Source organism: Parasteatoda tepidariorum, chromosome 5 (assembly GCF_982258835.1).
Source record: "Parasteatoda tepidariorum strain Cologne lab strain chromosome 5, Ptep-v5.0, whole genome shotgun sequence".
NCBI classification, from domain to species: domain Eukaryota; kingdom Metazoa; phylum Arthropoda; class Arachnida; order Araneae; family Theridiidae; genus Parasteatoda; species Parasteatoda tepidariorum.
In genome coordinates, this window is record NC_141759.1 from 35,983,895 (window position 1) to 36,008,410 (window position 24,516).

Consider the following 24,516-nt stretch of genomic DNA (forward strand, 5'->3'; position numbering starts at 1 on the left):
GTAAATTTGATTTTAAACATTTTACTCACCGATACGTATAAAAAACTCAAAAGATTGAAAAAATGACACTTTTTTTCATCGGATTTGCTTGGGAATGCCACTTAAAGAATCATCTGAATGAACTAAAACTGTAAACTTTAGTTTTTAAATCTATCAAGAAACTTTTGAAAAAAGCGAAGCAGATGTAGATGTTTCTTCTCAAGTTTAGATAGGAAATATTTTCAATACTTTAAATGATAAAATTATACTATTCAAAGGTTTATTTTTGATTTAATTAATTTGATTTACAGATATTTAATTATCACTTTATGAAATTTATTTAAAAGATTTATATAAGACCTCATAACTCAGGTAGTTCAGTTTCTAAGTGCTGGTAAAAGTAAACAAATTAAGATTTTATTAATTGTTATTTTGCTATCACTTAAAAAATTATGTGGTGCTGGCACATTCAGGTTTGCCTTTATTAATAATGCTTGAAGTAAAAAAAAAACTGTTCACTGAATGTTCTTCAACTATTTTAATTTTGGACTGAGAAAAGCTGCATCTAAATTTGGCCAGGATAAATTTACAATTATCTAGTATGGTGAATAGGTGAGGATCTCGTGTCATTAACTTAGGAATAGGCATTCACTTGAATGAAAAATTATTCTAAGGCATCGAGATGAACTAATGCGACATGGGTGGAAAGAGTTCTAGCGTTATAGAATTTAAATTTATGCTCAAGGCTCCACAAATGAGCAGCAATAGTTTGGCGTTTTGAAGCTTAACCCCTTGGGGACGGGTGATTCAGAAAAGCATTCGTACAAAATCAGAATCAAGTTGTAATTAAATAAAAAACGGTAAGTTAAATGTAGTCGTTGCTAATTTAAAATATTTACTTTGCTTTTACTTTAATTATTGTTAGTTTAATCATATATATAATCAATGTTAATTCAAAGTATAACTAAATAGTTTTATTTTGAGTAAAGTAATGGTGAATTAAATAAATCAAACAATTATAACTCCGCCCACAAATGAACTCTTAAAGAAATACTTTGATTACCAGTTTTATCTTTTTACCCTGATTGATACGATTTTATGCTGTCACGTATTTGTGACAGTCGGCACGAAAGGGTTAATGTATGCCAAAGACTCCAAAAACGTGGAGAAATAATTTGGCTTTTCAAAGTTCAATGTATGCCCTAGGTTCCAGATATATGCAGCAATATTTTGACTTTTTCAAGGTTTAACGTAAGCCTAAGGTTTCAACAAATATGGAACAATAGCATTATTTTGGTGTTGAATGGCAACAGTCTGAACAAAATGGTTTTAGCGCCACGCTACGGAAAAAGGCTTAATTAAAGGCTTAGATTGATGAATTTATCGTCTTTTATTAAGTTTAATTGAATTTTTGAAGTTCTTTATAATAGTTTGGTCATTCGTTTTATTTAAGTTCTATAAAATGCTTAGATGTTAATTCGTTAAAGTCGTTTGTAAATGAAGACAGAAATACACTATGCTAAGTAAATTACGATTTATTTTAAATATTTTAATTTCTCATCGTTTTCCTTGTTCTTATATCAGTTACAATGTTGAATGTAATACGTATTAACATAGAAATGCTTTACTAATCCTTTTAAACTAATGAAAGAATAAATATGGAAAAGTGTTATTAATGTAGATTTTTTTCTTTTTCTGTTTATTGTAGAATATGGAGGAAAAGAAATAGACGAAAATAAATAAAAATACAATAAGAAATTCTTTTTCACATTATAGAACTAAAATGTAGAATAAAAGATTTGGAGCGGATTAGAAAAAGTTTTATTTCCACATAAATGCACAATATCAAAATATTAAAAAAAAAATAAACTAGCATAAATTTATGCAATCCTATCTTAATTCAATAATTTGATTGAAATAAAGTATAAAAACTCAACTTTAAAGCAATAGGTAACAAAGAATTATCATTCATTCATGCGATAAATATAATCATACAGAAGTAAATGAAAAAAAAAAGATAAAAAGATACCACATTATATACCGTAGAGTGTCAACTATGCACATCAACTGAATCAACTAACATTTTCCGTTAAGTATTGCTAGAGGGTGATGTATGTAGTTGATGATGTCAGAGTATCCTCCTTAAGTATTGAAGTTCATTTACATAGGTGACAGAAAGCAACATCAATACTTAATGAAGTTCCGTAAAAAATCAATCAATGCATTATCTAAGGGGCAGAAATTCTGCAGATGCAAGCCACAGTTAGCGATGTTATTATATAAGGATTAATAAAATAATTTCTCAAGTTCAATGGGAAATATTCACCTAGTATCCTAAAAAAGAAACAAATCAAATCAGAAGTGTTTCAGTCTTCCTTTTACGTCAAAGCAGGACGTTATGGCAGCTCAGATTAGTGTAAATTAATTCTCGTTTCATCCAGAGGAAGTTATAAATGCCTCTTATCGTGCTGCTATCTGCTAATAATATAGAGAACCCCCGTCAGGAATAAGGTGAATATGATAAATAATCTAGAGTCTTATTCAGTTCTTGCAACGTGCCAGCGCGCTGCACGAGTTTTCCTTACGAAGATGTCATTGCTCACAATGTTGTAATTGGCACTTTCGAATTCTATGATTTTAAGTTTGGGCCAGATATAACATAAACAGAATCCACTGATCCTCTTCGTAAGATATTAAGGACTTCAACAGGATCAATGCTGCCTGCTCTCGGAGCAATGAACGAGGATCGTCGGGAAGTGTCTATATCTTCAGTTTTAGATTCCTTCACACTGAAAAAAAAACGTGAAACATTAGTTACAACAAGAAACGTGAAAATTAAGATGCATATTACCTGCATGTTATTTTCGTATTGTATATTAATTAACCTGTTAGTTAATGTCTGTCGTTGTAATTACAGCGCCGATAATTTTACTCTCAACCCCTCAAGCTAATTTGACTCTTTCTCATCGTAATCCTAATCACTGCTCTGTCTTCAGAAGTGAATTGATTGCAATAGACCTGGGACTAGAAGCTATTCTATCCGAAGAGGATTATGGTGACCTATGGATCTTGTCTGATAGCCGTAATTCTCTCCACCATCTTAGTAATTGGCCTCTTGTGGGCGACAGGATCAGCACTTCTATCCTGCTTAAATTAAAGCTCATTTCACTTAATCATGATGTTCATTTGCAATGGGTACCTTTCCATGTGAATCTCCACGGGAATGAAATGGCCGATATTCTTGCTAAGGAGGGGTGCAGGATTACAACTCCCCCTTCCACACTTACTTTTTTTGGAGTTATATTCTCTAGAGAAATCAAAAATCTCGGATCAGTGGAAAACACCCCCAACCCATAATTGGTACAAGGTATCAAAATCGGGTTTGTCCCTTGCCCTCCCGTGTGACAGGCTTACCCGGACTGTTCTGACAAGGCTTGCCAGCGGTCACATCAAGTGCCTCACTTTCAACGAGGGCAGGAAAACCTTCGTCACCTGCACCAAGTGCCAAATTCATCATGCTTCTCCTGAGCACCTCTTGGATTGCATGGGACTCTCCAAGGAGGATCTCTTTAGCAAACCTCTCCTAGTCTTCGACTTCCTTTCAGTCAACGAACTCGTGAATCTTGTCTAACTCCGTCAGACAGTGAGGATAAGCAACGACAACAACAATAACAGGGTGAACGAATCTCAACAAGCTTAATGTAATGATTTAGTGTTTGTGATGAGATCAGGAATAATTTAAAGTTCTGACTTCTAAAAAATAAAACACACTAGGTTTTATTCGGGATGATATATAAATTTGTTAAAATACATTTTAAACCAGACAAAGAATCGAGGGAAGATACTTTCAGGTATATTTCAAAGATTCCGCACTCTATGTTTAAACAAATCTGGAAAAGAATCAGTTATACATCAGTTGTGTTTTTCGAGAAACAGCCGTTTCCTTGAAAATGGTAGGATTCATAAATTTTTTAAAAATTCTTTTGGAGACAACTTCTTTAGTTAATTGTGTGCGAACTCTTAAGAGTTCGAATTCCTTAAGAATCTTCATTATTTTGTAGCTTATGGAATGTGCTTTAAATCTTGTCTTAAAAATAAAATTTATTTATAAATTTGACAGTTTTTTTTAACTGTCTATGAACTGCCGTTCTATATTAGATTTGTTTACAGCCAGAGTTCAATTTAATAGTCATCTAAATTTGAACCCAACTCAAAAGACAAGATAACTCTTATAGCACATATCGGGAGGAACAATCCTTCGTGGAAGACATTTTGAGGGAAATAACCTGCTGTGTTTGTAGTGAGATAAAACGCGCCACCTACGCTGCGTTTGTGGTTTGATTAAAAACGCCATTTTCATTGTGTATCCTAAGTTTTGTTGACCTAGAATGGCAACATAAATAAGAAAAGGAATAACTCAGAATCCGTTTATCACTGGGGATATTTTATGCGAGCCATCTTGATTTTAAAATTCAACTTTCTAGAAACAATTAGCAGTACTTACATTCCACAAGAGAAGAATTTCTGATTTGAGATATAGTTTTCCACATCTGCAACAGTTTGAGGCAGCCTTTGGTTCAACGTTTCTGGTAAAAATAGAGTCAAGAATCCTCCAAGGAAAGCGATTATGGCAAAACAAATGAATGGTACATGAAATCCATACTTAGACTGAAAATAAATATTAGTTTTAATACCAGAGACAGGTATTGAGGGATTTATTGGAAGAAAAACATTCGTGATATTTTGCACCACACAATTTATCTCTCTACTTATTTAATTTATTATGTATTATTCATTTTAGCACTTTTACTTTTGTTTTTATTTTAGTTTCGATTTGAGCCATTAAATTGCTTATTTGTTCATTGTAATTTAATGATTTTGATGCCACGAAGCCTTTCTAGAACCTTCTAACTGTAAACGAAACAGAATTTCCATTATGAAATGTTCTGGTTATTCCTTATTTTAGAACTTACTAAATTTCCACTATGATATAGAGTTACGCAAACTGGACAAGAAAAGAAATAAGATAATAACATCTTTAACAAGATAAATCAATTGAAGATTATGTTATTATTTTGAGATTTGAAAACGATGTAATATTTATTATTTAGGTTCGATTTTATATGAAAATGTTTAGTGAACTAAAGAATTTTAATTTGAAATTTTTAATTTATATAATTTTCAATTTATAAAATTGAGTACTGGAACTGAAAAAAAAAAGATAAAATGAATTCATATAAAAATTATGATAATTTTTTTTTTTGCTGATTTGCTTTGGAAAATAAAAAGAAAATATTCACTTGCCTCTCAGAACAATTTTTAACAAGATTTCATAACTTCTTTTTTAAATTTGTGTTTTGAGTGACGCTTCAACATTAATGCCAACTTACACTCTATTTGCTGACGCATTAACGCAAATTTAAGTCTTTTTCCTTCCTACAATATTTATGCTTTATAGTGCAGTGATTCTCAACCTTTTTTTCATGGCGGCACACTTTTAACGATTTCGAAATTTGACGGCACACAATGAAAACAAATTAGTTTAAAAGTTGTTTACTTACCTATAATACGCTGTGTTAAATAGTTTCTGATAATAATTTTGAATGTAAAATAAAATAATATGTACTACAAAAGCACGTTTATTAAGGGATTAATTATTTCTCTCGACTAATTTTTTATTAGTAACAGTTATTTTTTTCTCTTTTGCTAGTTATTAATTGTTAGCTTGTTTTCTATAGTTATTTACTGTTAGTTTTTATACATTGTTATTTTTTTGTAATTTCTTGCAAACCAGTTTTTTTGCTAATTATTAATTATTAGTTTATTTTTTGCTCGTTATCCTTTGTTAATTTGCTTTCATAACTATTAATTGCATAGCTTACTTTAATGATTAGCTTTTATTTCCGTTTGAAAGTCAATATTTAGCTTTCTTTTTTTTTGTTAATAATTAATTTTAATAGTCATTAAATTTTCCACTTATTTCAACATTCTTTAAAATTGCCGAAGACAATTTAAACGCTTCCTTCTTATTTTAACTTATTTTAAGATTGTGTCAGAGACAAGACACTCGCCGACAAAGATGTTCACGCTGTTAAAGCCTGGAAGGAAAAATTATATATATATATATATATATATATATATATATATATATATATATATATATATATATATATATATATATATATATATATATATATATATATATATATATATATATATATATATATATATGTGTGTGTGTGTGTGTGTGTAATAAGAAAAGAATTATAATTTTTATTGCATCATTTCTAATATTTGGCGGCACAGTGGTTGAGAATCACTGCCTTTGTGTTTCATTATTGATAAAACAAATTTGATTATACGTAATCTTTAAAAATAGAGGTTTTAAGGAAAAGCAGATTAAACATTTGAAATCATCACTGTATATATTTTAAAAATATAATGCAAAACCCACAGATTACTGTGTGTGTGTGTTTGATTATGTAATGTTTTGTAAACGCATATCGTGACGATTTTGATTATTTATGATGCTACTAAGTCAATAAGAATTGAATGAACTAAGAAATAAAGATGATTCCTCACCAAATATGCAACGTAAGGAGCGGCAAAGACGGATCCTGATCCTATAGTAGAACATAGTCCCATTCCTACAGCTCTCAATGAGGTCGGGAAAAGTTCTGGAGCATGTTGGTATATCACTTGATATGATACGGAACTTCCGGCTTTGGCAAGAAGAGCAGCTATGACGCCAGCTCTGACGAAGTCTGAAAGATGTAACTCCATTAAACTTACAATGCACGCATTTCCCCAAACAATTCATACAATTTCTTTTTACACGCTTAAAAAATATTCATAATTCAAATGAATCATGAATTTCGTAACAGAGAAGAAGATAACTTTCAAGTATCAAACTCCTCTCATGCGTTCTGCTTTTAACAATAAATGTCGATAAGATGCTATTTTGTGCAAAAAAGACGATGGTCCATTAATTTATAAATAATTTTTTGTCCCTATCTCCTACATAATGAATTTCTGAAATAGAATTGATAATTCTTCCATTTCCCTTCAGATTGTGCTATAGATGGTTTCATTAAAAACAGCTTAGCCGTTTTACTATACCTAAACCCTTATGCAACTGAAGCACGCTTTTTGATTTATTCGAAACTGTTCAATACTTCATTCAACAAACTTGAATGAAAATTAAAAGGTTCAAACAAATAGCTATTTATTTCTGATGCTAAGAAAAAAAGTACTCTCTCCACTTTAACTCTCGACTCCCTAAAAGAAAAAAAAAATCTAAGCTCTATATAGCGTTAAAAAGTAAAACAAAATAGTAAATAATAAAAAAGAAAAAGCTTTATAAATCGATTAAAAACATTAAAAAATAAATAAATAAAAACTCTAATCAATAACTAACTCTAATAAACTCTATCAAAATAAACTCTAATCAAAACTCTAATAAATAAAACTATAAATCTAAATGACAGTTAAGCTTATTACCACATCATGGCGTTGTATGTGTTTTGTCGGAAATGATGCCACTTTTTGCCACGCTTTGAAGAAATAAATGTGTGACTTTATTACACGCGCTGGCATTAGAGTGGTTGCTCTTTAAAAAATCCTTTGTGATATTTATCAAGACAATATAATACACATCAGTGATTATCATCTTTGTTGTTGTTGTCCTATGCCATTAAGGTGCGATTGTTCTTGTTTTCCAGTGGCGCCATCTATTGCCAAGAATTCGATTTGGGCCATGCCCATACGTCACGCTCGTTTATGGGGTGGACCCATTCATACATCCATTAATTCATCAACAGATCGTAATTTTGATCTGAACCAGAGAACGATCAATCTCTAATACAGTACCCCCAGAAGTATTGATTTGCTATGGGAACATGGAGGACTTTATGACCTGACATATTTAACGTGCACCAACCACCATTACCCCTGCCTATTATCATCTTTGATAAGGATACATGTGACTTACTTGGCGGGACAATGATGGGAATTATGCAGGCTATTGTGGAGAGAAAATAGCCAGCTACAGCACTCCATCTCCTTCCTATGCTTTCCATCATAATCCATGCTACTATACTGGCCGGAACCTCAACGGCTGAGAGGTAGAAAAAGTTCAGAAATTCATTCCCTTCCAAATTCCTGGAATTCACTTGATGCCCGTAATAGGGCATGTTCGCACAAACCCTAAAATGTTCAGGAATAAGTTTCAAGTTAGAAAATATTATAGAGTTGTATGAAAAGTAAATTATCGCACAGCAGAATGCTTTTATCTAATCCAGCTTTGTTTGGCAATGGCATGATATATATATATATATATTGAAAATGAAACATGAATTAGTATACATATTGTAATCAAATTGAAAAGTCTGGTTCTTTGCAAATAGCATCGGCATTTGGCAATGAGCCAATTATTAATGAAATTAATTGAAAAAGTCTTAAGTATTTTTTAAACTGATAATTTTAGGCTTATTACAAACATCCTATGCGCTTTTATACAAATTAATTAAGTTGGGAAAAATTATCCGCTTAAATTGGATGAACTTATTTCAACAAACCTTTATCAAGTTTTCTTCCACACTAATGTTTGCAAACATTGCAACACCATGAAGGAATTAACAGTCTCCTGAGCAGTACCGGAATAATTTATGCCCTGTATTGTGATACAAATAGACATGCACAACCGCTTTGTAATTCTAATCATTAGCAAATCTTATCTAATTTAAAATTTCATCTTAGTTTGGTTCAATTTACATAATGCTTTCACGGGTATTGCAATTCTCACAAACATGAGTATGAAATGAGGTTTTTGAAAACTGCCTGAAATAAATAAGTTTCACTAAGCGATGAGTATATTTTCTCAATAGGATGAGATATATTTTCAAAAGATTTATGGGCTCTCTGCAATATACCTGAAAGTTTCAGCTTGATCAGAAAATGTTGGAGATTTCTTCAGTTTGCCGGGCGTATTGGTGGAAGCTATTTACAAAGTGAAGGGATATTCAATCAACCCTCAAAATATGCATGTATATAAATAGCAACGTACGTTTCACACAACTGTAAAATTTGAAAAATTTCTAAAAAAATTTTAATTTAAAAAAATATTATTGCCATATACTATTAACACTGAGGAACAAATTTTTTTTCGCTGCATGAACTCTATAACAAGCTACAGTCATTATGTAATTTAATAATATATTCCTAATCAGCATTTTTTAAAAATTATTCGAGTATATGCTGTCTTTACTTCTCTGCTATGTAGGAAGTTGTAGAAGTTGATAATTCATTTCAGTTTGTGATGCGATACGATGTTATTCATAGTTTATTCATATGTTTAGATCATAGTTTATTCATATGTTTAGATATGAAGGTTATATGTTTATTGTCTAAAGTATTTTTTTCAAATTTAGCATACAAGTATATATGTATGTATAAAGACCTATAAGTTCTTCATAAAAATCGGTTGAATAGTTTCTGCGAAAAATATGGTTTTTGAAAATTTGATCTCTTGGAAACTATGCAACTGATTTCACTCAAATTTTGTATTTTGTCATTAATTATATCGAAGTTATATTCCTTAAAACGATATAAACAGAGATGCCAACTGCACCGGACGCGTAAAAATAATTTAAAAAACAGTAAGTAACTATAAAGTAAATTTTGCAAATATTTGAATATTTTTGCTTGCTTTTTAAGAAGTATAGCATGACAGAAGTACCATAAAGTGGTGAATTCTATAAGCCTACGAATTGTTTAGAAATAGTGGTGGATGGAAACCAACTAAATTGAATTTATTAAACCAAGAATCGCAATTAATAAATTACCACTTTAAAATATATATTTGCTGTCCGGAGCAAGTTGGCAACTCTGTATAAAGAATTTATGCCTAAAAATTCAAACTTTTTTCGACTATTATCAAATAAAATAATAAAAAATAAATAAATATTTATTAAAAATTATTTTTTTGCAAGAGCAAATGAATAGAAATTGATAAATGGACAAATGAACAATTGAATCTTTGGACAAATGAATTTCACAATTGTGATAAAAATTCTTCAATTCGCTTAAAAAGTTCGCGAAATATGGAGCAATGAGCTTAAAAGAGAATTAAGGTTCCCAAACTTTACATCGCTCTCTTGACAAATCTATGCAAACCATGTTTCCCAGATTACGGCTACCCCCTATATTTTGAGAGTTCGAAATCTGAATCAGTTGAAAAAAAGGTATGTGTATTTAAAAAAAGTACGTTTTTGTATTTGATTTTGTAACTTAAAAAATCCCACTGATTAATTAGCATATTTGATGTCACCATCTCAAACTATTAAGATTGAGTTTGATAACATTTATGTGATTGACGTGAAGATCTGATTATTAGATCAAAAGTTCTTCAGGATGGTCCTGTTTTTTTTGTTCACACTGCTCATAATAATAAAATTAATAAAAGTCATAAAGGTATCGTCTTCTTATGAAAGATTATTGTATCCTAATTTAAAGATGTTTACTTGCAATATTTATTTTTCGTCTTTTACTCTGAAATGATTTCATTTTTGATTTTGATTGCTTTCTAAGTTAAGAGTTTAAAACTAAAAGATTTGGTTATTTTTTATAATGAAATTCTATGCTGTTACCTTAATACGCTCTATTTTAAGCTGAACTTTTTTAAACCGGTGTCCAAATTTATTGACCGTTCAATTATTTTATTTCGGCTCGAATTAAATTAATATGCATAATTCAAATTGCAGTTAAAGAGATTAGATCAGCTTCAAGCAGAAAGAGATGCTAGCACAATTTTTTTTAATATATCAGCTTGTTTGGTAAACGAAAATATTAAATTACGAGCAGTACTCAAATTTGTAATAATAATACAATTTTAATTTTAAATGTTTTCTTAAAAATGATTGCTAAGCAAAAACCTGTATGTTCACTAATTAAATAGAATATCGATCTGGAATATTAGAATAGATAATAGAATTATCAGGGAAATCTTTAATCGTAAGAAGTGCGGGCACCAAAGTAAGAAAATAATGGTTTCTTATTATACTATTAGCAAGTTGAATGCCATGGGGGTCACCGTTGACCGGCGAAGCCAAGATTATTAGAAACACATGATTCGAGTAAATTTTTAGTTTTTTTATATTATTATCGTTACTAAAATGGTTTGAAGAAGGTAATGCAACATAGAACACATAAAAATAGTTTTATTTATATACACAGAGAAGCCAACTTGCTCCGGACAGCGAATAAATATTTTCAAGTGGTAGCTTATTAATTATGATTTTTGGTTTAATAAATTCAATTTAGTAGATTTTAATCGACCACTACTTCTAAACAATTCGTAGGCTTATATAATTCACCACTTTCTTCAGTTATGTAATGCTAAACCTTTTAAAAAAATTGCAAAATCTGTCGAATATTTGCAAATTTAGTTTCTAGCTATTTAACGTTTGGCTAGGCGGGCAAACCATGTAAAATTAGCGCGGCATTCAATGTGTTAAGAACATAAAAGTACAAATGAATCATTAGTTTTGAACTTAAGGTGCTTGAATGAATGTTTTCGGTTGCTTAACTCTTTGGCTACTAACGGGACTCATTTGTTCCAACAAATGTTTAAAAATTACTAATTTGTCGAAAAGCACTTAAAAACTCATTGTAATATATCCCAGTCGTAGACATGGGTGAAAGCCCTTATATAGCAAGACGGAAAAGAGAAAAGCCTGGTACGTAAAACATTTCATTCCAGCATTTTTTTCGAAAAAAATGAAATTTCTGTAACTATCAAGATTTCTTTTATAATTCTGGCATATATATAAAACTGCTTCTTTTCCAAGATAAAGTAGATATTGTTGAAAAATTTAAAAAAAGAATAAGTAAACTCCTCCCTAAAACTAGCTATAACTGAAATGGTTTTACTACCAGCCTTTCCTCTTTTCCGTCTCGCTTTCACCCCTGGTCGTAGAGTCGAACCAAGTATACGTGTTTCATGTATCAAATATCCCCTAGATAGCGCAAAAGAGTTTCTTGCATGAAATACCATTGTGATTTTGCGCTCGGACAAATATATCCCACTAGTATTCATTGGGATTGTTATGTTCATTCATATTTTATTCATATTTTCTCAAATGAGCATAGAAAAAAAACAAAAACAAATTTATTACAACAACCCGACATTACAACCGTTGTCCAGTGTGTAACGTCGGGTTATGCAAAGATTGCTTCACCCTGTATCATACCATGTAAAAAAAAAGTCCATACAATAAATTTTTCCGGAATGTTAGATGTGCTTGTAGTAAGTCGATCACTACAGGTGGGGCATATGTATCCCACCATTAAGTACGACCGGGACATATATGTCCCAACCTCTAAATTGATAACCGCTTGTCAGAAAAATCCCAAATACTACATTTGCCTTATTTATGACCTATTTTGTCCTTTTGAATAATAAACGGGACAAAAAAAGTCATTTTTTAAAATTCGTAGCCAAAGGGTTAAGTGAATAATTTCAATTTTCGTAGAAAAAACTGTTTTATGCCAAGAAGCAACAATTAGTGCGAGTCAGTCATCGGGGTCGGTGAGTGGCAACGAACAGGGGGCTTAGACCTCTAGTAATTAATAATAACCTTGATTGCTCATTAGTCGGGCACCGTTAAGGAGGACACAAAATGATAATTTCATTCTAATGATTAAGGTTAAAATTGCATTTATTTCCGTTTTTAAGGAAGAATAATTTTGAAGTCTTCATCTTAATGTTTTGCTTGATTTACTAATGCCATTCAAGGAATATTTCAGATCAAATTTAGACTTTTAAATGGCTTTCAAGATGTACTGGTTTTCAAATTAAGTATATGATGTACTATATTTAGAGTTTAGAAGGGTGACTATCTTTAGCAATATCGAAATAAATAATCTTATTTCAAATCGTTACAATTCAAAAGGTACATTAACAACTTTAAAGAGAGTTACTTTATGTGTTACAAATTAAACTCACCAGCATATAGTAACTAAGATGAATCGTTTTCTCAATTTAGAATTGAGAATATATTCTCTTGGTGAACTCTTCTTTTCATTTTCCTTCTCACTTTTCATTTCTGCTCCTAAGCTCTGCAAAAATTCATAAAGTTTTACTCATTAAAATACACACATTTGAGGAAAATCTACAATTTTATAATAAATTGGAAAAGTAATGAAATTACTGTCAATATTGAAATAAAGAAGAAACAAAATTATTTTTTAGCAACTGAAAAATTATTTATTGACATTGATATTGATATGAAATTCACAAAATGTGACATATAGTGACCAGTTTCATATGAAATAGTGCCATAAAAGCAACTGACATGAATTATGAGAATGAATTAAGGAATAAATAACATTGATTTAGAGTTAAACACAATATATATTTACTTGGAAGAAAATAAATGTTGTGACGATTATGAACATAACCTCTTACTTTAAGTTTTGCTACAATTTCCTTAATTTTTATTTTGTATTGTGTGGACATTGTTCTATTATTTGATTGGTTACTCACAGTAAAAAGGGTTACACTCATTTCTACTTTTCAGAACTATAATTTATTTTCATAAATAAATTTCTAAAAAACAAAACTTAAATAAAATTTGTAATATTATATCTCAGTTGCAAATTATAATACCAATTTATACCAAATTTATTATTTTGTTTTGTATATAAATTAATTAGTTAACAAAAATGTAAAGTTTGATGTATACGTATTTTGTGACTTTAATATTTCCTTAATAAATGAATAAAATTATTATTTATTTAAAAATTGTTTATAATTGTTACATAAATCTTTTGGCCACCAGTTGACTATAGGATGTAATTTAGATTGATACTTCACTAATCTATTTTTTAACTCACGACTAACCCCAATACATAAAAAAAAAATCTATCTGTTCGTATAAAACAAAGAAAGGACGTTGTGTTCGAGTTTATTAGGAAATTAATAGCTCTAATTAATCAATAACTCTTAGTGGTGATTTCGAATTATGAAGATTAAAGATTTCGTACGGTGCAGATTAGCAAGGAATGTTAAAATATTTCAATAACTCAAATACCAACTCAAAGTACTCAAAACAACCTGAAAATTTAAATTTATAAAGCAACCGTGAATAATAACATAATTTATTCTTATAATATTCTAATATAGATGTGTAAATCTTACTTGAATTTTCTCTAGGAGATGAAAACTATCAGGATTTTCTTTTCCGTTGAATTTGCTTATTTTAGACAAGATTTCGTATGCCTCTTGGTATTTTCCTTGTCCTATCAACCAACTTGGAGATTCATGAATAATTCTATAAAGTGAATTTCATACAGTTAATTTGAAATTGCAATTTTAATAATTAAGAGCTATGGTAAAAAATTTATAATAGTCAATAACTAAACTTGACACTTTTCCTTTTTTTTTATTAACCTCTGGGATTCGAATGGAACAGTACCTGGATCATATGCATAAAATATTTTGAAGATGATTGCGGAACACTATACCAGGACAATGTACCAGATTTCTTCTGATTGTACTCCTGTTACATTTGGGTTGTACAGTATTTGTACCTTATTAGTGGAAAATATTTTGAATACGGCTGTGATTTGTACTTGGATTTGTAACATTTGTACTTGGGAATTTTTTTGTGCTTCTTTAGGGCAGCACATTATTTGTTTCATACGCATAAAATCTTTAGAAGACAGCTAGGGTACAACATTTGTATCAGGAAATTTCTTCCCCTCCTAACTAAGTACACTCTCCTATGCTCAGTAATAAACAAATTGAAATAAAAATCCTTTTGACTAGAGCTAATAGATTTAAAAGGGTGATATAAAACTTTATAATTGTGAAATGGTATACATTTTTAAATACATTGCCGGTTGAAAATAAAAGTGATAAAATAAAAACAATGATAACTAACCGCAAGATTATTTTAAGGAAACATATGTATATTATTTATTATCAAATTATTTTATCTAAATAAACTGAAAAAAAGAAGAAAAAAACAGCTTTGCTATCACTTTTTTATGTATATTTTTTAAAAAACTAGGTGTATTTTTCAGTGTTCTTAATATTTAAAAATGGTTCTTAAAATAAAATTAAATTTCGTGGTACTAGAATTTTATAAATCCAAAAGCGCCTTCGCTTCTAGTTCGCCCTTAATTCATATTTTCAAAACCAATTAATAAAGGTAAAGTGAATAAAACTTAGTACTAATTATTTTTTAGAAACTATAAATTTAAGGTAACCGCATAATGTCTTAATTAAAACGCCTTTGAAATTTGAAATTATATTTTTTCAAACTTTTAAAAATTATAATGGTAACTAATACTGCTAATTATTGACTTAATTTAGCTTAAGTATGTTACCATTTTTTTGTATAATGTACTTTTTATATCAATACGAAAGGTGCAACTAGGCCTCTTCGGCAAATCATGGGTTAACATGCAACACCACAACAATTGTGAAGATCGAATTCAATAGATTTTTGAAGTGAACAAAGAAAATTCTATGAATAAAAATTTACAACAAACCCAAAACAAAATTAAAGAAAATTTATTGTTTATACAGTTTTGCTAAACAAAATATTTTTTTTCTTGCTTAAAATTTTTTTTGTAATACTCTTTTGCACGTTTTTTTGTAATAATTTTTTGCATTTCTGAAAGAAAAATGTACTTACTTCCAGTAAAGAAGCAGGCAAGCAGATGCTGTTGCGGTCATTGCACTAAGGTAGATCCAGTTTCTGGTAAGCCATGCCATTGCGGGCAAAATACACATTCCTATGGTCCAGGCAAATGTTGATATGCCACTAATTTTTGCTCGATGTTCAGAACTAACAACTTCGAGGACTACAAAAAAAGCCACACAAGGAACGTTTTTAGGAATTTTTGAATAAACAGCATTCGACTCAGCTTATTATTAACATAAATTCGGGTATTTCTCTATCAACTGGCAACACTATAGTTATTTTACGTCATCTCTGTGGTGACGGGTGCGAATTCATATGGACCCGCTATCTAGTGGAATCGAGGCCGGGTAACCTTCTTGGGATGGGAGCGCTCTATCCTCAGAGCCACTACGGCTCAATTCTAGTGTTTTGTAACATTTGTTGACATGATATTGCCAGATTGGCAACACTGCACCGGAAAAGGTTAACAGTGTACTTTACGCGAAATCTATTGTGGCAGCTATCATTAAAAAACCTAAATGAGAGCTAAAATTATAAAGTTTTAGCTGCTCTTAATTCTTAAATACCACCATTGTTTTATGTGGAAAGAAAACTATCTTGGTGTACGGGTTATAGGCAGCAAAGGATATTTTTCTCGTCTCGAAAGCTAGCGGAAACTGAAAATGCAATGAGTTTGTTTTCCTTTTTACGAGGAAGAAATTAAAAAAATTCTGGGGGTAACAGGTTAAATTTTAAAAATTTTCGGCATGGCATAAACTCTACCAAACCTTATAACTTTACTCTTCCCACCCGCCATTTCTTGAAGAGTGAGTAGTATCTATTAACCCTTTCGCGCCGATTGTCACAAATACGTGCTAGCATAAAACCGTATCAATCAGGGTAAAAAGATAAAACTGGTAACCAAAGTAGTTCTTTAGCAGTTTATTTGTGGGAGGGGTAATAATTGCTTGATTCATTTAATTCACCATCACTATAGTTCAAAATAAAATGATTTAGTTTTACTTTGAACTAACATTGATTATATATATGATTAAACTAACAATAATTAAAGTAAAAGCAAAGTAAGTCTGTCAAATTAGCAACGCCAACATTTAAACTACCGTTTTTTATTTATTTATATCCTGATTCTGATTTTATACGAATGCTTTTATGAATCACCCGTCCCCAAGGGGTTAACTAAGTGAATAAGTATAAGAGTGATTTGTATCTATTTACAAATTGAATATCTCTATGGGTGAGTTGTATCTATTAACTAATATAAGTATAAGAATGAGTAGTATCTATTAAGTAAGTGAATAAGTATAAGGGTGAGTTGTATCTATTAACTAAGTGAATAATTATGAGGGTTGTTCTAATGAATAATTGACACGTCGGTTAGCGTCAGAAATATAGTTATGATAGTAGACTTTTAAGGACAGTTAGAGATAAGCTCTGCAGACTGTGTTTAATTGATTAACAAAGAACGTGTTAAGAAGTTAATCACAGCATGATAGCATTTAAAGTGAATGTTAAATCTAACGAAGATGGATGCGTTCAGAGCAAATCTTAGTCTAGTGCTGTTTTTTGTGATAAAATGTGATTTTATTTTTATTCACAGGGCAGCACAGAATGCCCGATTCGTAATTCTTCAATGAAAACTAATCATTTTCGATTCTACAGAACTATATTTATGGAAGATCACGGTGTGCCCTGGGTCTTAGCAAAACTGATATCCATGTAAACTGTTCTCAAAAAAACTTAACACCATTTGTTCACAGTTGCTTGTTCAAAGCAGTGTTTGCGCAATAAATAACATAAATAGCTACCGTTCGATGAAAATGACCACAGTACGTTCACCTTCTGCCTCAAAATGCGTATTATTACGTCGTGGATTAATGAATATTTAAATTTCATTCCCTCTATCCCAAATTAGTTGCTATATTTAGGTCTAACATTTTGTCCCATATTACTTGCTATATTTAAAGTAGGTGGAGTAATTTATATTTCAAGTGTCATTACGCATTTCAAGTTGCTTAACTTCTGATGCTGTTTAGTAGATCAACACCAATAAGACAACAATACTAATGAATTCATGATTCATTAGCTAGAAGATAGTTTCATGCGACTTCTGATGGAGGGGTTCGTACAAAATTGGGCATGGCTTAACAGCGTGCGAACCCTGGACTTTTGAAATTAATTTGGTACTGATTTTAAGACGGGAATTCATGGTAAGTAAATGTTGTTGACTGATAGCGTAGTACCCTGAAATCGTGAAAAAAGTTCAAAGGAAATTGTAAAATCATTAGAATAAATAATTAGGGCAAAATTTTTCAAATGTAGCAAGTAGTTTGGGAAAAAGGGAGTATTTAAACACTTTTAACACGTTGAATGCCATGGGGGTCACCGGTGACCGGCACTGAGTTTGCTCGTGGCTCCACGGGGGTCACCAGAGACCGATACTGAGTTTGTTCGTAGCGTCACGGGGGTCACCGGTGAAGCCCAAATTATTATAAACACATAATTCGAGTAAATTTTTAATTTTTCTATATTATTATCGTTTCTAAAATGGTTTGAAGAAATTAATGCAGTATAAAACATACAAAAGTAGCTTTATTTATATACATAGAGATGCCAACTTGTCCTGGACAGCTAATAAATATTTCCAAGTGGTTGTTTATTAACCCCTTGGGGACGGGTGATTCAGAAAAGCATTCGTACAAAATCAGAATCAGGATGTAATTAAATAAAAAACGGTAACTTAAATGTAGTCGTTTCTAATTTGACAGACTTACTTTGCTTTTATCTTAATTATTGTTAGTTTAATCATACATATAATCAATGTTAATTCAAAGTATAACTAAATAGTTTTATTTTGAACAAAGTAACGGTGAATAAAATAAATCAAACAATCATAACTCCGCCCACAAATAAACTGTGCTAAAGAATTACTTTGATTACCAGCTTTATCTTTTTACCCTGGTTGATACGATTTCATGCTGTCACGTATTTGTGACAGTCGGCGCGAAAGGGTTAATTGTGATTCTTGGTTTAATAAATACAATTCAGTAGATTTTTATCCGCCACTATTTCTAAAGAATTCGTAGGTATATATAATTCACCACGTTATTTACATATATGTCATGCTAAACCTTTTAAGAAACGAGCAAAATCTGTCTAATATTAGCAAATTAAGTTTGTAGTTATTTACCGTTTGGCCAGACGGGCAAGCCATGTAAAATTAGCGTGGTATTCAACGTGTTAACTCTCATGTGAACTAGTAACGCAATCAAACTAATTAGTAATATAACTAGTAACGTAATCTAGATGCAAGCAATCCGTGGAGCACTCTTCTGATTTCAATTCATAGCTCTGAAAAGTTGTGCTGCTTTTGTTTTTAACCCTTTGCATTCGAGGTTCTTTAAACGATGAAAAAGCGGATACAAGCACTTAAAATTTAGAAGAATGTACTCAATATTTACGCACTTATTGTACAAAATTTGATGGCTACTAAATAAAGTGGTAAACATGTAAAGATCGTAACACTTGGAGTGGTAGGAATTTTACAGGTAATAATAGTGATTGATAGAGGCACTTCTCGAGTGCAAAGACTATATTTTCTCGAGCGCTATCATGCGTGACCATTTTTCCTTCAGACAACTTTTATGTAAATAAAAAAAACTTTGCTTACGTAGTATAAAAACTATGGTATAAATCGATGTAAAGAAGCATCCATTGAGAGTTCGGAGGAAAAGAAACATCCAAAAATAAGGACTCAGCACAGAACTTATTTCAGTGACGGCAATCATGAAGGCAAATATCATTAAAGCTGGCTTTCTGCCGATCCTTGAAAAGAAAAACAAATGTATAATGTTAAACTAATTTATTAAACCAATTAATATTTTTTGATTAAGTAATTGATTTAAGATTTTTGTTAAGAAATATTTAAAGGAGTTATAAGGATTGTGGATTTTTTTTTCACATTATAACAGACTTTTTTAGCCAAAACTATTGTCAGAAATTGCAAAAATAAGAATCGTGGTCATCAAATGCATGGTTAAGATGAGATCTGATTTATTTAATGTAATTTTCGTTAAAATTCAAAGTGGTTGATAAAAAACTGCGCAGCTTAAGAGAAAAAAACTGTACTTTCTTAGTGATTCATATTATTGCAAAAAATAAATAGAGTCTTTTGAGTTATATTACTGTTTAATATAAGCAGGGTGTTTTCAGTTTCATAATTGTTAAAAATGAGCAGGGTAAATTTTTTTTTAAATAGCGTATGCAATTTCTATCTATACGGCGTTAACATTCCCCTTAAAAGCATTAACATTCGTTTGTTTGCTCGGAATTTTCTTTTAATATCAAAACTGCATTACGAAGATTCCGTTGACTAATTTGGGTATTTTCTAGTGTTACCTACTATTTTAGTTATTTAACACTAGATTGCCTAAGGAAGTCATTTTGACTGCTTTTAATTTCAATTAGAAAAACAGTGATGTACATAATGGCACAATTTCTTAAAATTTTGTACAACATATAATTTTTTTTATTGTGAATATTTGCTAAAAACTTATTATATAACTGCAAATAATATAAAAAATATTAAAAATTAATTTTTAACAAATTTCTTTACACATTATTTATTCTTTTACAATCCAGTCATTTTGACTGCTTTTGGGGCAATATAGGTATATACAAAGTTTCAGTCTTTCTAGTGTTAATAAATCGTAGTCATATAACTGGAAACCGACAAAAAATTATTTCTGACATTAATATCTATCTATATTATATAAAACGCTAATACGTACGTATGTATGTATGTATCAATAAAACCGATGATATTTCTTTTCTCGCGCTGGCAACAGTTTTCATTTTTAATTGATTGGATTCGGCGCGCAAGAGCACGTAGGGAGCAACCAGATAACAATAACCAGAGTGAGCATTATCAGGTTGTTCAATTCAGATTCATGCACTAAAAACATGACAATATTTAATTTAAACTCAATTAGGAATTAATTAATTAATTGAAGTGAGAATGCTTTAAAAGGCCGCTGTTGAATTGATATTTTTCTACTGGGAGCTACCTAAACGTCTAAAAAACGTTTAAGTGTTTGTATTGAATGCATTGAATTTTTTTATATTTCGCGTTTATTTATGCATTGAATTTTCACGCTTTAAAATGCAGAATATTAGTGAAGCAATATTTGATAATTTATTTTGCTAATATGTTTCTTATTTAGCTAATGTTTTGATTTTTTCACCATGTACAATCTAAATAGCTAATATACTTTTTTAAAAGCCAATAAGAACATTGGTAGAATTCATCTACATAAGTACAATACTATGTCTTTGATAAAATACTATGTCTTTGATGATAAAATACTATGTCTTTGATGATAATATATTATGTCTTTGTGCTAGAACATTGTGTTCATTGGCGAGCGAGAGCAGCGAGCCATGGTTCACGGCGTGAACCACATAGGATTGCGTAACAATTCTAGGGGGTTGGCGAGCGTTAGCGAGCAGGGGGCGGAGCCTCCTAGTACTATTATAATATACGCGGATATCTCCGTTTCTTGACATACATTTTCAAAATTAAATAACTTAATTGCTAGGCCTTTTTATTTGAAAAAAAAAATGGACATGTTGTCTTTTGACAACATGTCCATTTTGGTTAACCATGGTGACTTAACCATGACATACCTTTTGGTTAACCATGGTGACTATCTAGCTAATGCTCACCAGATTGTTTGCAAGCGAAAGTTAATTGGTGAACTCCACGATTACTTAACCTTTCTCCTTTGTTACTCTTATTGTATTTTTTTGCTCACTAACAATATTTAGTTGATTACAATCGATGAATACGAGACAGGCTTTGGGATGAAATCGTGAAACTCTGTATCTTACTTCAGCGCTTGTTAAGTAAAACGTACCGTTAATACAAATAATCAAATTAAGTTTTGCATTTAATATTTTTATTTTATGAGCAATATATTTACAACGATGCTTTGTGTACATTGTTTCACTAATTTTTTGCAGTTTAAAAATGTAATTAATACTTTTTCAATGGATAAATTTTGGGAATGCGTCATCTGTAGGCTGTATAATAATTGCTAAAAGATAATACACCCACTATTTTCTCCATAGATGTTTTGATTTAATGATTTAAAATTAAAATATGAAAATTTCAAGAAATTAGGTTAAATCAACAAAATGAGTATGTCCGAATGGGCTTTTTTTGTGCCTATAGTAATCATACCTGTCTGATAGGAATCCACAGAGGGGCGTTCCAAGTGTGACGCCAACGAACGACAAACTGATGACAAGACTGCTGTAATAATCGTCCTCGCAGACCATTTCCCACTAGAAATACAGCCAACAACGAAATCTATTAGAGATTGTTTTCATTAAAAGTTGAAAGATAGAAAATTTTCGTTCGAAAGATTCATATAATTTTTAAGAGAGATTCTAATATGTTAGTTCTCTTTAAAATGGAACCTGTAAAGTAGAAAATGAGATCAAATGAGATCTTGTCATCATGATCTTGTTTGAGCCCGAAATTGAGTGAAATTATGCATTAGTTTTGCTGAAATTAAGTAAAAAGATCAATAGATAGGTTAGTTTTCCAGCATAAAAAGTTTGTGCCGAAATAATTAGTATAATGTGTGTAAAAATATTATATGATTACTATAATAAGTTTTTAGTATGATATTAACACAAAATTTCAAATTTACTACAATTTAGTACATTTAATAAAACAAAATGAATTAAAGATAAAGAGATGACTGGATCTAAATATGAAAAGCAATTATAATAATGTGTGTAAAATTTTTATATATGATTAAAATGATATGTTTATATATGAAAATGGCATAATATGATTCATTAATTTCCTTGAAATGAAGTAAAATAAGTGTTAGGTAAAAGTCTATTATTATAGATAGATCAGTTTTCTTATATGGAAATTCGAAGCTTGAATAATTAGTAAAATATGAGTAAAACTAATACAAATATAATAGCCTATTTATAATAAGAGAACAATAAGATATTAGTATAACTTTTCATCAATTTCATTGAAATGAACTAAAATGAGCAAAAGATAATATGTTGTTTGCTTAATAATATGTTGTTGTAGATTAAATTTTCTTTATGAGATCTTAAAGTTAAAACAATATAATGTTTGTTAAAATAATATAATGTTTGTAAAACTGTTATATGAGCAAAATGATATGTTTATAATATGACAATAACAATTCATTAATTAATACTACAAACGAAACAAAATGAATGATAGATGAAAGTATGCTTAGATCAAAAGCAATTAGTATAATGTGTATGAAATTTTTATATGATTATTATAATATGTTTGCAAATGAAAATGACATAATATGATTAATATAATTCATCAATTTATCTGAAATGAAGTAAATATAAGTGTTAGGTAAAAAGCTGTTATTATAAATAGATCAGTTTTCCTACATGAAAATTGAAAGCCTGAATAATTAATAAGATGTAAGTAACACTGTTACACAAATGTAATAACCTATTTATAATATGAGAATAACATAATATTGGTATAAACTATTCATCAATTTCATTGAAATAAAATTAAATAAGCAACAAGTAAAATTCAAATTCAATAAAATAAAATTCAAAAATACAAATAAATCCTGGTTGATTAAGTACTATATGACCAATAGTCATTAAAGAATTTTACCTAAGTTTTGAAATTCTCCTTTTTTATTAGAAATTAAAAATAACAAAACTTAAGATTAACTTACTCTAGTTACAGATGTTGCATCATAATTGGTTTTATCGAATTCCCAACCATTGTCACAGGCTTTGGTTGGCCAACTTGGATTTACTGTAAAATTTTCCGTTGATAAGATCTCCGCATAGTTGATATCATACATTGAACAAGAGGGATCATTTGGCGGACTCAGGAGATCTAGTTTAGCATCAGTGGGGAGATTTGAAGCGGCGACTTCTGGTACGAAGCACCAATGTTCAGGAGTACTAGAAAGGAAGATAGAATTCATGGAGAACCAAGGAATGACCAAACTGGCCGGGATGAGAAAAGTAATGGATAGAAACTTTTGATAAGGTCCATTGCCCCCAACGTCATTTAGAATATCTTCAAAAATCATATCTTCGGTTTAAATGGATCACAAATAGTCAGTAATTGACCTGGAAAAGCAATAAATTGCATGATAAATCAGACTAGAAGGAGGAGCAATTCGAGGCAAAAATCTAGAATTTCACTATTATTTTGAAACAATGAAATGCAGAATAAAAATTAGTCTTATATTTGTTTTGTTACTATTGTTTAAGCATTGTATGAAACGCCGGTACGCTAAACATAGCTATCCTATAAACACCAGCTATTTTACGGATACTAAAAAAGTATTCTATAAATTACTTTCTTTAGGCTTTTCAGAAAAAAGGAGATTATTATATACTTTAATCCATTAATTTCAATACTGCGATGATTTTTTAAGAAATGCATTTTCAAAAGAAGAGGTAAAACATGTGTTTGAATTGAGTGGATATTGTCGTCTGTCACCTACCATTTTAGATTTTAGAAAGGTATTGTAAAAAGCCTTCATATCTATATAATTATAAGCTAATTCATCAATTATGTCTTTCATTTTTCAAAAATCAATTATTGTGCATATCAAATCATGTATTATCTTTATTTTTAATTTAAGTCTACAATCAATATTTATAATGTTATGTAAAAACGTCAATCTGCCATATTGAATTTTTTCATTGTTTTATTATTTCTCAAGCAAACAGCTTAATTTTTTATGGCTACCAGAATGTTTGCCAAATCAATGTATTTTACATT

General features: G+C 30.2%; 1 protein-coding gene across 2 annotated transcripts in view; it reads right to left on the reverse strand.

Annotated features, from left to right (window-relative positions):
• Positions 1–1,783: 1,783 nt before the first annotated feature.
• The window catches only part of LOC107452447 (carcinine transporter), a 34,632-nt gene continuing 11,899 nt past the window's right edge, over positions 1,784–24,516 (reverse strand). For both annotated transcript variants that reach the window (XM_043041846.3, XM_016068923.4), the window contains exons 2-11: positions 23,450–23,855; positions 21,928–22,031; positions 19,357–19,511; positions 15,681–15,849; positions 14,177–14,309; positions 12,983–13,095; positions 7,970–8,184; positions 6,562–6,743; positions 4,484–4,647; positions 1,784–2,768 (exon numbers count right to left, since the gene is read on the reverse strand). In XM_043041846.3, coding sequence (XP_042897780.2) covers positions 2,609–2,768; positions 4,484–4,647; positions 6,562–6,743; positions 7,970–8,184; positions 12,983–13,095; positions 14,177–14,309; positions 15,681–15,849; positions 19,357–19,511; positions 21,928–22,031; positions 23,450–23,815 — 1,761 coding nt within the window. In that variant the 5' untranslated portion in view covers positions 23,816–23,855 and the 3' untranslated portion in view covers positions 1,784–2,608. The remainder of the gene's footprint in view (positions 2,769–4,483; positions 4,648–6,561; positions 6,744–7,969; positions 8,185–12,982; positions 13,096–14,176; positions 14,310–15,680; positions 15,850–19,356; positions 19,512–21,927; positions 22,032–23,449; positions 23,856–24,516) is intronic.